Source organism: Typopeltis vanoorti, chromosome 5 (assembly GCF_054136105.1).
Source record: "Typopeltis vanoorti isolate ZY-2024b chromosome 5, IOZ_Tvanoo_1.0, whole genome shotgun sequence".
Taxonomy (NCBI): Eukaryota; Metazoa; Arthropoda; class Arachnida; order Uropygi; family Thelyphonidae; genus Typopeltis; species Typopeltis vanoorti.
Window position 1 is genome coordinate 165729997 of NC_143553.1, and position 16437 is coordinate 165746433.

General features: G+C 36.7%; 1 protein-coding gene across 1 annotated transcript in view; it reads right to left on the bottom strand.

The window, feature by feature from the left end:
- Window positions 1-16437, bottom strand: part of LOC150107030 (MFS-type transporter SLC18B1-like) — a 213497-nt gene that overhangs the window by 74113 nt on the left and 122947 nt on the right. The window contains exon 10 of the mRNA XM_090392910.1: window positions 5092-5183. Within this exon, the coding sequence (XP_090249036.1) occupies window positions 5092-5183 (92 nt within the window). The remainder of the gene's footprint in view (window positions 1-5091; window positions 5184-16437) is intronic.

Here is a 16437-nt window from a genome sequence, read left to right on the forward strand (position 1 = left end):
ATAAAACTTTAAGACTCTTTAAGGATATTGATAGAAGCAAACTGAAATACTTTGGACATATTGAAAGGATGGAAGGAGGACATCTCAGAACAGTAATAGAAGGTGAAATGCCTGGAAAAGAGAAGGGGATGGACCCTCAATGAGTTGGATGGATGGTGTGTCTGGAATAACTGATCTTCAGAGAGAAGAAGTCTCCAGAAAAGCATACAACAGGACCACCTGACAAGGACTGGTGTGGCACATCACCGAGGAAAAGGGTGACCATATATGGCACCTGATGATGTCCAGTGAATAGATGGATGGAAAACCAGACCTCAGGAAGTCAAAAGAATCACTGTGAGAGGTGCACACACACACGCACACACAAAGCTCATCAAACTGTGCTTTAAACTCATTCAACATGTCCACATTCACTGCACTGTCAGACAATGCATTCTACTCACCAGCTATTCTTCATGCAAAAAATCTGCTCCTCAACTCTTTGTTCACACCCTCCTTATGCAGTTTTCAGAGATGGCCTCTTGTTCTACTCACCATCTCATAATCTATGAAAAATTTCTTCTCATTAATTTGGAAACTGGAAACCCCCCCCCTTACTAACTTGTATGTCTCAATCATATCCTGTCTTTTCCTATTCATAAGGCTTTGCAAATTGCAGTCCCACAATTTGTTTTCATGCACCATATTTCAAAGATCAGTTACCATTTTAGTTAATCCTCTCTGGAATCTCTCTAATAGATTTTCATCACCATGAAAACTTGGTGACCAAATTTGTGCACAATAATCCATTTGGGCATAAGGACTGATCAAGGCCTTTTTCAATGAAACCATAACCTCTTTATTTCTGCATGTTAAATTTTTCTGCATCATTACCATAATCTGATGCGATGATTCCACAACTTGCGCAACATGACCCCTGAACTTCATTTCCTTGTTCACTCCCAGATACTCAGAGGATATTTATCTATTATAAATAGTACCCAGTTTAGATTGATCTGGCATTCATCATTGAACCTCAGGATATTTCATCTTGAGGAATAAACTTTAGCTTGACAATGAAGCACCTTAAACATCCTGCATTGTATCAGATTCAAATGCTGTACTAATCTGACTTACCATAACTAATTTTCATAATGCTGATAGATCTTAGTTATTCATAAAATGTTTCAAACTTATGTTGAATTTTTTCTTGACAATTATTCATAAGACTATTACACTTTTTTTATAATCTTTGGATTAGCTCAAACAACTCAATTGGAAGAACGACGGTACATTGCGCCCTTCGATTGGAATAGGCCTAAGTTCGATTCTCGTCGCGACGGGAGGAATCTTTATCTGGTCGATTTCAATCGAAGGTGAGTTAGCCGATCTCATACGGAGGTAGCAGGGTTTTTTCTCCCGGAAACTCGGGTTTTTCATCCCGCATACATACAAATCGGCCCTTCAGAACACACGCAATTTACAGACAAAAATTACTAGTTGTGGTGGTGTTGGAGGTGGGCGGTAGATGGCGTTGATGGAGATGATTCGTAGTAGAGGTTAGGTGTAGAGACAGTTGTAGGTGTCCTCCCGCGATGAGTCTTCGGACTCCTTGGAGGTATCAGGAATAATAATAATAATAATAAAAACTCACTGGATTAGCTATGGGCAGCCCCCTATCACCTGCTTGTGCTGACTTATTCATGGAAGATCTAGAGAAAAAAATCTTAACCCAGATCATTCCAAAACCGAAAATTTGGTACAGATATGTAGATGACATCTTTATCATTTGGGATCATATGAAAGAAGAACTAATGAATTACCTCAACCAAATCAATAGTTTCCACAATACCATCAAATTCACATTAGAAATGGAAAAAGATAAAAAACTGCCATTCCTTGACATTTTAATAAAGAAACAATCCAATAATAGTATCAACCTATCTGTATACAGAAAACCTACAAATACTGGACGTTACCTCCATTTCAACTCAGATCATCACATAGCTCAGAAACTTAGCATTATCCATAGTCTCAAAAAAAGAGCTATACAGTATACGACAGACAAGGATGACCTACTAATGGAATTAACCACAATATCCAGAGAACTTTCTTTAAATGGTTACCCAAAAAGACTCTATAACAAGATTCTCTTTACTGATATACCACATCAACAACGTGATGACGTCCAATACATCAGTACAATTACGATTCCTTTTGTCAGCAACCTTTCCAAAAAATTAGCTAACCTTTTAAAACCACATAAGATCAGAGTGGCATTCAAACCAATCAACACTATTCGGAAATTTTTAAGATCACCGAAAGATCCTCACCCATTCTACAAGTACTCTGGAGTATATAATATACCTTGCTCATGTGGTATTAGTTACGTAGGTCAGACCTCTAGAAGCTTTGAACGAGAAAGAAAGAACACATAGGATATGTCAGAAATAACAGACAAGACATTTCAGGCCTTTCATGCCACTTTGCCTCTACTAACCATCATATTGAGTGGGATAAGAGCCTTATGCCATACATAGAAGATAACTACCATTCAAGAACCTTTAAAGAAGCAGCTACAGTCGCCTGTAAAACTGAAAACCTAAACAAGAATCGAGGTCTAATTTTACCAGAAATTTGGAAAACTTTTATCAGATCATTAAACATCAAAGAAATGAACTTTCATAACAATTACGTAATGAGCCATAACGAATAAATCACGTTAACGAGACACGCACATTGTCACTCACAATACCAATTTTTTGTATGAATTAGAATTATCAGTTATAACCTGTATAATCTGTAACCTTCATTTTAGCTTACTAGTTTGTATTCCCTGAGGATGCCAATAGAAAAAGATTGGCAAAACACGTAGGAGGATAAAATAAAGCTACTTGACAAAGATTATAAAAAAAGTGTAATAGTCTTATGTTTCATACTTATGTTTCTAACAGTGCATAAAAGTGAAAATTACTCTTAATTTTATTGATCCCATTTTAAAGTTTGAAATGACAAAAAAATTCTGTCATGTTGTACCATCATTTTACATTTTGGTATTAAACCTGATATCAAAATTGGAGAATGTTAATGTCAGCTCTTTGATTTTATGCTTCTAAATAAATCTGCTGCAAGTCTGCAAGATTATTATTATTATTATTATTACGGGTATCTCCATGGAGTCAGTAGACTCATTGCGGGAGACCCAAACTAGCAAAACAATATCTGTCATATCTCTTCTTGAATTCATTTTCAGACGAAGAGCTCACAACTAAGTCAGGCAATGAATTCCACTCATTCACCACCCTCCAGGCAAAAAACCTTGTTCTGACACCTTTGTTAACCACACTCTTCTTTAATTTCCAGAGATGACCTCTTGTTCTTCCATCACTATCACACAGCTGAAACATTTCCCCTGCATCAATCCTATAAAAACCTTTTAGTAATTTGAATGTTTCTATCATATCCCCTCTTCTTCGCCTATCAACCAATCTCTGCAATCCACAAGCTCTCAATCTATCAACGTAGGGAGCATTTTTTATATCACTCACCAACTTGGTCACTCTTCTCTGAACCCTCTCCACAGCCTCCTCATCTCCAAGGAATCCAAGTGACCAGACCTGAGCACAGTAATCCAAATGTGGAAGTATCAATGCTTTATAAAGGGGAATAATAACCTCTTTATCTCTGGATGTCAGTGTGTTCCTCAAAACCAAGTAATCCTATGTGCAATCTTGGACACCTTAGCAATGTGTCCTCTGAACTTCATCTCCCTATCTACCAATACCCCTAAGTCCCTAGCCTCATCAATCTCTTGGAGTACCTTTCCATCGATGTAGTACACAGCTGGTAATCTTTTAATCCCAAAATGCATGACTTTACACTTTTCCACATTGAACTGACATCCATTTTCTTTTGCCCATTTTACCAGCTTATTTAAATCATCCTGCAAACTTTCAACATCAGCTTGATTTTTTATTGCACTACACAACTTTGCATCATCAGCAAACAACTGAATATCTCCCTTTAAGCCGTTTCCTATATCATTTATATACAAATTAAACAACATTGGCCCAAGCACAGAGCCCTGAGGCACACCACTGGTCACCTGCCTCATTCTGGATTCAGCTCCTCCATACACCACCTTATGGTATCTCTCCCTGAGCCATTCTCCTATCCATATCACCAATTTAATATCCATTAAATTGGTGATATGGATAGGAGAATGGCTCAGAGAATTATCAGATTCCCTGACTAAACTGAATAACTGTTATAATAGACATGGTATGAAGGTTAGCAATAATAAGACAAAGACAATGAAAATAGGCAGAAGCATTGAAAATGTCAACTGCATTGTGAATGAAGAACCTATAGAACAAGTGAAACATTTCAGCTACTTAGGCAGGATTTTTAGTGAAGATGGTAAATTAAATATGGAAATAGACAACAGAATCAACAAAGCTGGTATGGTAGGATGTCAACTGAATAAATTTATATGAAATAAGAGAGAAATTAGTCAAAACACTAAATTAGCTATATACAAGACAGTGATCAAACCAATTTTAACTTATGGATCTGAGAGCTGAGTCAGAAGTAAAATATTTGATCAAAGAATAGAGACTGCAGATATGAAAGTCCTGAGAAAGATTAGAGGCATGAACAGATGGCAATATCATATTAAAAACAAGGATATTAGGAAAGAACTTGACATTATCAGCATCCAGGAATGTGTTACCAGAGCTAATCTCAGGTGGTATGGTCACTAAACAGAGTGGGCGAAGAAAGATTAACAAGTGTTCTCTGCCAAGATGGCAGGAAAAAGACCCAGAGGAAGACCAAAATATAGGTGGATTGATATGGTAAAAAGTGCCTTAGACAATAGAAATATAAGTTCTGATAATGTTGGAGTCTTGACAGGTAACAGACTGATTTGGAGGAAAATTGTAGATAGGAAGTTAATAATTTGATGTAAATTTTTCATGTAGTATTATCATATCCTGTACACCACTTGAGGGTACATAGCAGGAATTTGATGATGATGATGATGACAAAAAATTGTAGTTACTTTTAATTTATGAATTTAAACATTTGAATACTATTGAGATATTTACTCACTTTTCCAGGGGTAAAAATGATGCTGGTCCAAGAAAAAGGAAACCTGCAAAACAAAAGACACAGCCAAGAGCACACAGTATTCTAGGATTTCTCTGAAATATAAACAAATTTTGGATGAACTATAATATTTCATATCATATCATTCCCATGATTAAATAAGCATAATGTATAATGAAGTAATATTGTTGCCATAGATAATAATAACTAGCAGATTGGAACTGGCTTATCAGGAGATATGCAGCTGTTTGCCAATGATGCAAAGTTGGGAAGAACTATGAGAAGTAGAGCAGATGCTGTGGCCTTGCAGGAAGATCTCAATAGACTATGTGAGTGGAGCGATCAGTTTAATGTTACAAAGTGCAAGGTCCTGAAATTTGGCAGGCAAGTTTGGGATGTAGAGTATACAATTAATGGGGAAATGATGAAGGAGGTGAAAGAGACTCATGATAAAAGTTTAATGGAGTGAAACAGTAATAGGTAATGATTAAAAATAGTATTTAATGCTTCTAATATTTCATCTCAGTTATACAGACATTGTCAGGGAGTACAAAAATGAGACTTGTAACAAACACACACACAAAAAGGCAGCACAAAACTAACTGAAACACATGGAGATAAAAAACTAGAGTCCTAACAAGGCGGGGCACCCTCTATGGACGTCTTTCGGAAGTCTAGGATGTAAATTGGGATCTCAAAGTATTATTATTATTATTATTATTATTATTATTATTATTATTCAGGCCTCCAAGGAGTCAAAAGACTCATCGAGGGAGGTCCTTTCTAAGACATAAAGTCTGTCAAGACTCATCGAGGGGAGGTCCCCCCCTGAGAAACACAAAGTTTATCATACCACTCTTTAAACTCACTGACCGTTCTCGCTCCCACCACTCCATCAGGCAATGCATTCCACGGCTCAACCACCCTCCACACAAAGAAACCATTCCTTACCCTCTTGCTCACAGTTTCCTTTCGTAACTTCCAGGGATGGCCTCTTGTCATCACTCCTTCCCGCTGATCAACCAAGTGAAAGAACTCCCCAGTGTCAACCCTGTAACCACCTCTCAACAGTTTAAAAGTCTCAATCATATCACCTCTCCTTCTTCTATCCACCAAACTCTGCAGTCCACATTCTCTCAGCCGATCCTCATAACTATCCTTGTACAGTCCTGAAACCATCTTTGTCATCCGTCTTTGTATCCTTTCCACAGTTAATTTATCCCCTTCAAATCCTGGGGACCAAATCTGAGAACAATAGTCCAAGTGTGGTCTGATCAGAGACTTATACAACGGAATGATAACCCTCTTATCTACTGGAAATAGAAGAAAAGACAGATGCTGTTTCCCTTACCATCTGTAAGAAAAGTTTATACAGACTAAGGAACAGTATAAACTGAGATTTATAATGTTCTTCTCTCTCTCTCTTTCTAAATTCCACTTCCGATTTTCAAGCAGAAGAACAAAGGCTAAAAGGACTTCAAAATCTCATAATACTAACACAACAGTATTAATTTCAAGCCTCCAAGGAGTCTGAAGACTCGTGAGAGGTTGAACACTTACAGACCACAATATCATACACAATATCACAATATAGACTATCATACCTTACTTTGCCTTGAATACATTCAATGTTAGAGCACTCATTGCCTACTCTAGCAATGAATTCCACTCATTAACCACCCAAGCAAAAAATCTCCTTTTCACTTTCTTACTCACATGACCTTTGTATAGTTTCTGTATGATGTTTCTTTATCACCAATATATATCACCAAGCGACCAGGTCTGTGCAAAATAATCCAAATAATGCCTAATTAGGACCTTATATAGCAGAACTACCACCTCCATATCCACATCAGTATTCTTCACATTACAGCAGCAATTTTTTGGGTTACCCTTACAACTTTCGTGATGTGTCCCCTGAACTTCAGTTCCCTATTCACCAAGATGCCTAGATCCCTTGCTTCCTCTACTTAGGAAGTTTTATGCAACCATATTTATTCAAATTAGGCTGATTTTTAAGATCAGCAGCAGATTCTAAAAATAGTCTTTCTCTTCTGAATTTACTGTGGTGGAGCATGCTGGTCTTTTACCAATTGATTCTGTGAGCTGCATCCAAAGTATGGTCTGCAAGGACAGATTGACCATAGTCATAACTGCAGATGCATTTTTATGTTCTTCCATCTGGATGGTAGCTGATCTTCCGGTCTGTCCATAGTAGGCCAACTTTCAGGAACAGGGAACAGGTGATAGCATTACTAAAATCTTTCTGACGAGAAGGTCATGGATTGGGGGAAAGGATTGATTATATTTTGATATTGTGGGAACTGCAGGCATTAGATAGAAAAGTGTATGTATATGAGTGAGTTCTGTTACAAGAGAGGTCTCATTGGAACAAAAGTTATAAGCTCTATGGGTAAGTGTTTTTATGACACCATACTGTTGAAAGGAGAGGATGATGAGAAAGTTTGTGAATGTCTTTGCATGTGTGAGTAGATTTCCTATATACTGAAAAGGACAGGTTACCATTAGGTAGATGGATAACCAAGGTGTCTAGAAAGGCAAGACTATTATTAATTTCCTTTTCCATTTCTGGGCCATGAGACCAAATAGAAAAGACATCATCTACATATCTTAGCCAGATAAAAGGTTTGAGAGGGGCTGAGTCAACAGCTTGTTTTTCAAAATCTTCCATGAAAAAATTGGCAAGGGGATGGTGAGAGGGGAGATCACACAGAGACACTGAGATTCTGCAATATGCTGAAAAGTACTTTCAAATCATCAATGGCTATTCCCACAACATTCCCTGTCACAACAGTATCTTCACTTGGTTGCTATACTCTTCCAAAGTAGTCACTCAGTAGCACAACTGTTTAAATTGTGTCTGTCATCTGTGGCTCCAAGACAGGACTAACAAATTACAGACCAATTAGTATCTCTGGAGTGGTGGTTAAAATATTGGAAAAGTAGGTTAAAGGTAAATTTCAGGAATGGGTGGATAAAAATATGATACTCTTTGGGGGCAGCATGTCTTTGTAAAAGGAAGGTCCTGCCTCAGTAATTTATTCACATTTTATAAGGTGACAGCCTTATAAAATGTGAATAAAATGTTGTCCGGTAGCATCCTCTAGTAAGAGGGTTGCAGCCGATGAGCAGCTCTTCTCCATTTCTCTCTGTCTGTCGCCTCCATCATTAACCAGTCGATTCCACAATGTCATTGAACCACTCTCTAGTTGGTCTTCCACATCTTCTCTTTCCCTCAACTTTCCCTTGTAATATAGTTCTTGTCAGATGTCCCGAAGAACCTCTCAGAAGATGTCCTGCAAATCTGGTCTTTCTTTGCATAATATTCTTGAGCAGTGTTCTTTCCATCCCAACTCTTCTTAAAACTGAAAGTGACAGCAGAATTGGATAAAGGAAATGGCTACACCATGATACTGCTGGACTTTGCAAAAGCATCATTTGACAGAATACCACATGAAAAACCATTAAATAAGTTGGAGGAAATGGGAATAGATATGAAGCTAGTAGCATGGATAGGGTGGGCGACAAACAGATAGACACCAGTGAGTAGTATATTGTGTATAGTGGATGACCAGCATGTTGGTCATCCACTGATAAGTTTTGATTGCATACATGAGGAGAATTTATGTGCAAAAGCCAGCCTAAAGTAACTTTAGGCTAGCTTTTGCACATAAATTTAGGCCACCTTTTCAATAAGTGATGCAAACAGTAACAAAGTTGTTAATTACATTTCTGCACATGCTTTGATTAAAAGACAATTTCAGAATCTATTGAATGAGGTGAATTTGGTGGACAAAGGACTAATAATATACAACAATGTTCGTTGGCTTAGTCGAGGGCTTGTTCCGAAACAATTTGTTGAATGCCTGGATGAGATAAATCTCTTTTTAACTAATCAACAAATGTCTTATAAAGAAATGTATGACATCGTGTAGGTTTGTAAACTGATGTTTTTTGCAGGTTTTTGCAAACATTTAAATAACTTGAACCTTAAACTACAGGACTCTGGTAAGACTTTTGATGTATGTTTAATGACATAAAGGCATTTGAAATGAAATTAGCAGTTTTATAAGAGAGATGTAGACAGTAAAAGATTTATATATTTTCCAAACCTAAAGAAATATATCAAAGATCTCCAAAAGGATGAGAAAACAGACAGAAAATATCTTCAAAAGCTATTTTTAAACATAATTGTGTCAGCTGTTAAGCAGTTCTCTCTAAGATTTGTTAAGTTCAGAGAATTAGAAGAGACTGCAAAATTCATTAAGTTTCTAGATACTATAAAACTGGATGAATCAAACTTACAGATGTTTTCGTGGATAAATATGGATGATTGCAAAATTCAGTTGATTGATTTTCAAAGTAGCTCAATTTGGAGGCAGAAATTTGTTGACCTCTGAGTTAACTTGGAAAATATTGTAAAGGAGCAATTAGAGATAGGAGTAATAGAGAGAAGTGCAGAAAATGAGGTATTAAGGACTTGGAATACTATTCCAGAAATTTTTGTATGTTTACATACCCTTGCAACAGCATTACTATCCATTTTGCATCTATATATTCTTGTGAATCATTGTTCTCAGTGATGAATTTTGTTAAGTCTCATAATAGGAGTAGCCTTACAGATGAAACTAGATATTGTGCTTTAGTCAAGTAAAACGATTATGAGATTGTGCACTGTAATATACTGAAAAAACTTATGTCTGATTGATTTTTATAAAAAAAACAAAAACAAAAAATACAGAATTATTGTTTACTGTTTTGTTGATGTTAAAAATTGCATCTTTAAATTGTGTGGCTGAATATGGCAGCTAGAATTACACTTAAAAGCAAATAAAAAATATCTAAGCTATCTTCAGGGTAGAAGGACTTTTAAGTAAAAACTCGGTCACTAATTTTTACAATCATTCAATCTTACATGACTTACAATAATCACTCTTATAATATTCTTTGATTTTACCGCTCTAGTGTGTTTTTTTATTATTTAAAAAGGTTCTCCCAATAATTAAAAGACACCCAAATAATAATGTGTTCTGCAAAATTTCAGGTGGCACGTGAGAAAAATTTGTATCAAAGATTTGGCGATTTTGGCACGCACACTTTAAAATGTTTCCCACCCCTGGGCTAGAATCTTCACTAGAATAGTGAATGGGCAGGCCAGTTCAGTGTTGCAAAATGTATGGTTTTAAAATTTGGAAGGCAAAGGTGGGATGTAGATTCTACATATCATGTCCGGTACCGAATGCTACCGGACATGATATGTAGAATTTACTCTTGGTGGGGATATATTGTTGGAGGTAGAGGAAATAAGAGATCTTGGGGCGATGGTGGATAAGGATTTGAAATTTAGAGGACATATTTCCAAAATTGTAAGGACGACACAGCAAATTATGGGAATGATGCAGAGGATACTGTCTTGTAGAAGTAAGGAGATTCTGATTCCATTGCATAAGGCCTTGATTAGGACACATTTGGACTACTGTGCACAGATTTGGTTACCTGGTTTTCAAAAGGACGAAGATATGTTGGAAAGGGTCCAGAGGAAATTGACTAAGGTAGTTTCTGATCTCTGGAATGTTGAATATGAGGGAAGGTTGAGAAGATGTAATTTACAGAGTCTAGTGGAAGGAGGAAGATGGGTGATATGATAGAGATGTACAAGTTTTTATAGGATCAGTGTTGAAGAGGTTTTTCATAAAATGGTGGGAGATTGGGGAAAACAAGAGATCACTCCTGGAAGCTGTATAAGAAGGGTGTGAACAAGGAAGTGAAAAGCAGGTTTTTTGCATGAAGTTGTGAATGATAATGCTTTGCCAAAGAATATTGTGTCTGTAGAGAATTTGAATGTGTTTAAGGCAAGGTATGATGAGCTGTGTATGACAAAGGAACCTCCTAGATGAGTACTCCATGGAATCGTTGGATAATAATAATAATAATTATCATTATTATTATTATTAAGAGAGACCTTCAGGGAGTCAGAGACTTATCGAGGGAAACCATATACTACACACACCAGCTATCATACTTATTCTTGAATTCATTCATACTGCTTGCACTCCCAACATCCAATGGCAATCCATTCCAATCATGCACCACCCTCTGAGAGAAAAATCTAGCCTTCAGCCCCTTCTTAGCAGCCTTCATTCTCAGCTTCCAAGTATGTCCTCTTGTCCTTTCCCCACCCTCCAATCATATCGCCCCTCTTTTTCCTGTTTGCTAGTGTCTGCAGTCTACAAATTCTCAATCTGCCTTCATAATCAGTATTCCACAATCCTGATATCATTTTTAACACTCTCCTTTGTACCTCTATCCAGTATATCAGAATCACAACGGAAACAGGAAACCAGACCTGCACACAATAGTCCAAGTGAGGTCTTATCAAGGCCTTGTAAAGAGGAAACATGACTTCCTTATCTTTACATGTGAACGTTTGTTTCAGCATTGCAATTATCTTTGAGTTGTATTTGCAATCTTTGCCACATGGCCCCTGAACTTCAACTTCCTATCTACTAACACTCCAAGATCCCTAGCCTCATCAGTTTCTTCTAGCATAATCATGCCAAAGTGAATGAATTTACATTTACCAACATTGAACTCACACCCATTTTCTCATGCTCATAATTCCAGCCTATTCAAATCATTCTGCAAGTACTGCATATCAGCAGCATTCCTTATTACTCTACCTATCTTTGCATCATCAGCAAATAGCTGTATGTCACTTGTCAAATCCTTCTCAATATAATTAATGTACAGATTGAATAACAGTGGACCAAGCACTGTTCCTTGTGGTAACACCACTTGTTACCTTAAATCTTGCAGACTCAAATCCCCCATATACCACTTTTTGATATCTGTCAGGCAGCCATCCTCTTATCCATGCTAATATTCTATAATCCAAACCCATTTTCTCCAATTTATGCAACAGGCTACCATGCTGTATTCTGTCAAAAGCCTTAGCAAAATCCAGAAGTATCATGGGGTATCCATTCCCCCTTGTCTAGTTCAATGGTACCATTGTTATAGAATGTGAGCAAGCTGCTAAAACATTACCTGTCCTTAGTAAACCCATGTTGTTCACTGCAAGGTAGAGATTCACTGTCAACCCATTTCTGAATGCGAGCCCTAACCGATTTTTCCAAAATCTTCACCACCACTCCTGAGATACTAATTGGTCGATAGTTGGATACATTGGTCTTTGCACCACTCTTATGCAATGGAATTACCATACATTCCTTCCATTCCTGCAGAATCTTCCCTGTTCTGAGACTCATATTAAACAGCCTGGTCAAAGGAATGAATGGACAGTTCAGCTGAACACTCTTTTAGCACACATGCTGATATCCCATCAGCCCCTATTGCTGAATTCTTATTCAATTTGTGCAACACTTTAATACCTTATCCTAATACACCTGTGTTTCTTCATCTAGTGAAGAGGTAACAGTGAGCTCAATGTTGCGTACATCAGGTTGATAGCTTTTAACAAAATGGGTTCTCATTAACCGATCAACCTCTTCTGCATCTGTAACCCTCACGCCATCAGGATTTAAAAGAGTTGTTCTTTCATATTCATTCTTTCTTTTACTTGCATCAGGATTTAAAAAATGGTTGTTTTTAGAACGCAGAGACAGTTTCTTTTTATACTCAGAATTTGCTTCTTCTAGCCTGCTACTTATAACGTTTATACTGGATGTCATCCTTATGCACATGGTATTCCTTCCACATCATCCTTTTCTTGCGAATCTCTTGCTTAATAAGATTACCCATCCATTTGACTACTACCCTATTTATTCTTCGAACTCTTAGGACACATTCTGATATCACATCATTTAAGTATTGTTTAAATGCTTCCCATGCACCATCGATTCCTGCGTTGTAGTTCAGCATGTAACCTTTTCTGAGTGGAACATTCATAAACTTAGTCACTTCCCAAGTGAGTACCGCTTGATCACTGTCACCAACCAGAGGTAGAATAGTTACGTCTTTAACTGAAATGCCCTCTGACACTACAATCAAATCTAGCACTCTTTGATCTGAAGTTTCTTCTGTCACATGCTGCTCGAGGAACTTGTTCCACAACAGCTCAATAAATGTATTTTCATTCTTCTCATGAGATTCTACTGCTACCCCAATCAATATTTGGATAATTAAAGTCTCCCATTATGATTTGTTGATGCATTTCTTCATCACTAGCAACTGATCCACCAGGTCTGTAACAACACTCCACTATGTATTTGATCTTGTTAGATTCTGCCTCACACTAGATGGCTTCAAACTCACTGCTACATGAAATATTGTTAGTGGTACTACAATCATAGGTCTCAACTCTAACTGGATTCAAGTCATCCGATATCATTAGCAGCATGCCCCCTCTTCTCCTCTCTATCCTTCCTAAAAATACTATACCCTTGATACTTGATACCAGTGAGTAGGTCTGATTATGATAGCCAGGTCTCACTAATACCTACAATCTGAGGTCACAAATTATTGACTAAGAAAACAAACTTTACCCCTTTGTTTCTGATACTCCTAGCATTCATGTACAGAAATAATAATAATCTACCAGTTTGTTCTTTTGTATAGTCTTGTCTGCAATCTGCCTGACAAAGTTGAACAACTTACAGATCTCTATTCTTCTCTAATGCCTTCCACATGTAAACATCTTTGCATACATTTGATTGGTCCGAACTGGACAAACACAAAGCTGAAATCATTCTCTACTCATCAACATTTCCATGACAAAGCTCATTCTCATCATTAACACAGTTATATAACATGTCGCTCTTACACTCGCATTCTCACCATTCCTCCCTTAATTTAGTTTCCCTGACTCTCTGTGTTGGGTCTCATACCAGTTATTAATTTTTCTAGACTCCTGATACCAAATGCATTTAGGTGTAGGCCATCCCTCTTATACAAATCCAGTCTTCCCTCAAACTCACTCCACACATCCAAAAACTCGCATATATTCCTACTACACAGCCTATGCATTGAATCATTTGCCATCATAGAGCCCTTCTTCTTAATTCATTTTTCTCACAGCGAGGTAAAATACTGACGATTTTCGTTTTCTCACTCTTCACTCTCGCCTCTTCCAATAACCCCTTCATGTCCTCTCTCATACTGAACTTATCGCCAATTAAGTCATTAGTACCTACTACAACTAGGATTTCGTTTACTTTTCTTTTCTGTTTTTGAATTGCTTCCTTTATATTCTTAATTTTTGCTCCAAGAAAACTCGAAGTTATAACTCGCTCATCAATAGCATGTTTTATAGAGTCACCAAACCAAATAACTTTCTTTTACTAACAATGTCACTTACCTGATTTCCATTATTTCCTGACTTACCTGTTTCCATGTTTTGTTGTTTCTTATTTTCCTGTTTAATTTTCTTTTTCTCCCTCTGTTCATTTAAATGCCTCTTGACTTTTTGCAATTTCTGCAGTGTCTCTCTGATGATCTGCTTCAATTTTGCTATTTTGGAAGTTAATTCATTTTCATTAACCTCCTCCATGTCTCTAATAACCTCGTTAGCAAGGCTAACCTTCTTGTTCTTGTCTGCAGTGCTTTTTTTTAGCATTATATTTCTTGCCCTTTTTTTTTGGTGCTATTTTAAACGTATACTAATTATTGAAATATCTTAATAAAAGTATATAGTATATTATATATAATAATAATAATAATAATAATAATATTAGAAAGAATGAAACATGAAATTGAATGTAAACTGCGAAAGAACAAGCACTTTCAGGCCTAATAGATCATGCATAGACTAAATAATAACTCTGAGAATAATTATTGAACAATCAATAGAATGGCAGAGCAGCCTATATTTGGGATTCATTGACTTTGAAAAAGCATTCAATAGTATAAACAGAGAAGTAATTTGAAAATTAACAAAATGTTATGGCATACCAGAGAAAATAACTAATACAGTAAAAGCAATGTATGACAGTTATAAAATCAAGATAATATGTAATGGGAATTTAAGTAAAAAAATAAAAATAACAAGAGGTGTAAGATGAGGGTGCATACTCTCCCTTATGATTTTCTTCATCATAGGCTGGGTGATGAGAAATATAATACATGAAACCATTAATATGCAGTTGGAATGGACAAATAAACGACTTAGAGTTTGCTGGTGACATATTCTTGGTAGCTTAAAAGCACCAACATATACAAAGAAAAATAGATAATTTAAACCTGGAGGCCTCAAAGTGTGGCTTAAAAATAAAACAAAAACAAAAAAATCAAAATAATGAAGATTAATCCCAAACAAAATCTGACACCCCATCTTATGGAAGAACTACTAGAACAGGTAGACACTTTTGTTTATCTAGGATCACTGCTGAGCACTGAAGGAAGAACAGAATACATAAAAAATAGAATACACAAAGCCCAAATTGTCTTCAGTACAATGAAAAATATATGGATGAGTAAAAAATTAAATCTCAAGACAAAAATAAGGCTCTTCAATACTGCTGTTATACAGATCTGAAACCTGGAGATTAACCAGAAGAATTTAAATAAATTGCAGATTTACATATATAGATGCCTTAGAAAGATATCAGGAATATAATGACCAAATTTTTCAAACAAGACATTACAGGACAAAACAAATCAATCTGACTTCAAAATAAAAAAATAAAAAAATAATAATATTGAAGTGGATAGGCCACACAATCAGAAACCCAGATAAGAAATATAGCAAAGACAGCCATGTAATGGAATCCACATGGAAGTAGAAGAAGGGATGCCCCTGACCTGGAGGAGAAAAATTGAAGCAGAGATGAAACAGCTGGGAAAATTCTGGAATGAGATTAAGAAAGAAGCAATGAATAGAGTCCAATGGAAAACAATGATTGGGTCCCTATGTTCAGCAGGGAGCAAAGAGAATGAGTAAATAAGTGAAATAGTCCAAGCCAAAAATTCAGCATATGCCTAATGACTCAAATCAAAAACCCTGATCAGACCACACTTAGACTATTGTTCTCAGATTTGGTCCCCAAGATTTGAAGGGGATAAATTAACAGTGGAAAGGGTATAGAAGCGGATAACAACGATGGTTTCTGTACAATGTTGGTTATGAGGATCGGATGAGGGAATGTGGACTGCAGAGTTTGGTAGATAGAAGAAGGAGAGGTGATACGAGTGAGACTTTTAAACTGTTGAGAGGTAGTTACAGGGTCGACACTGGGGAGTTCTTTTGCTTGGTGGAACAGGGGGGAAGAGCGAGGACAATGAGCCATCCCTGGAAGCTACAAAAGGAAGCTGTGAGCAAGAAGGTGATGAGCGGTTTCTTTGCATGGAGAATGGTTGAATTGTGGAATCCAC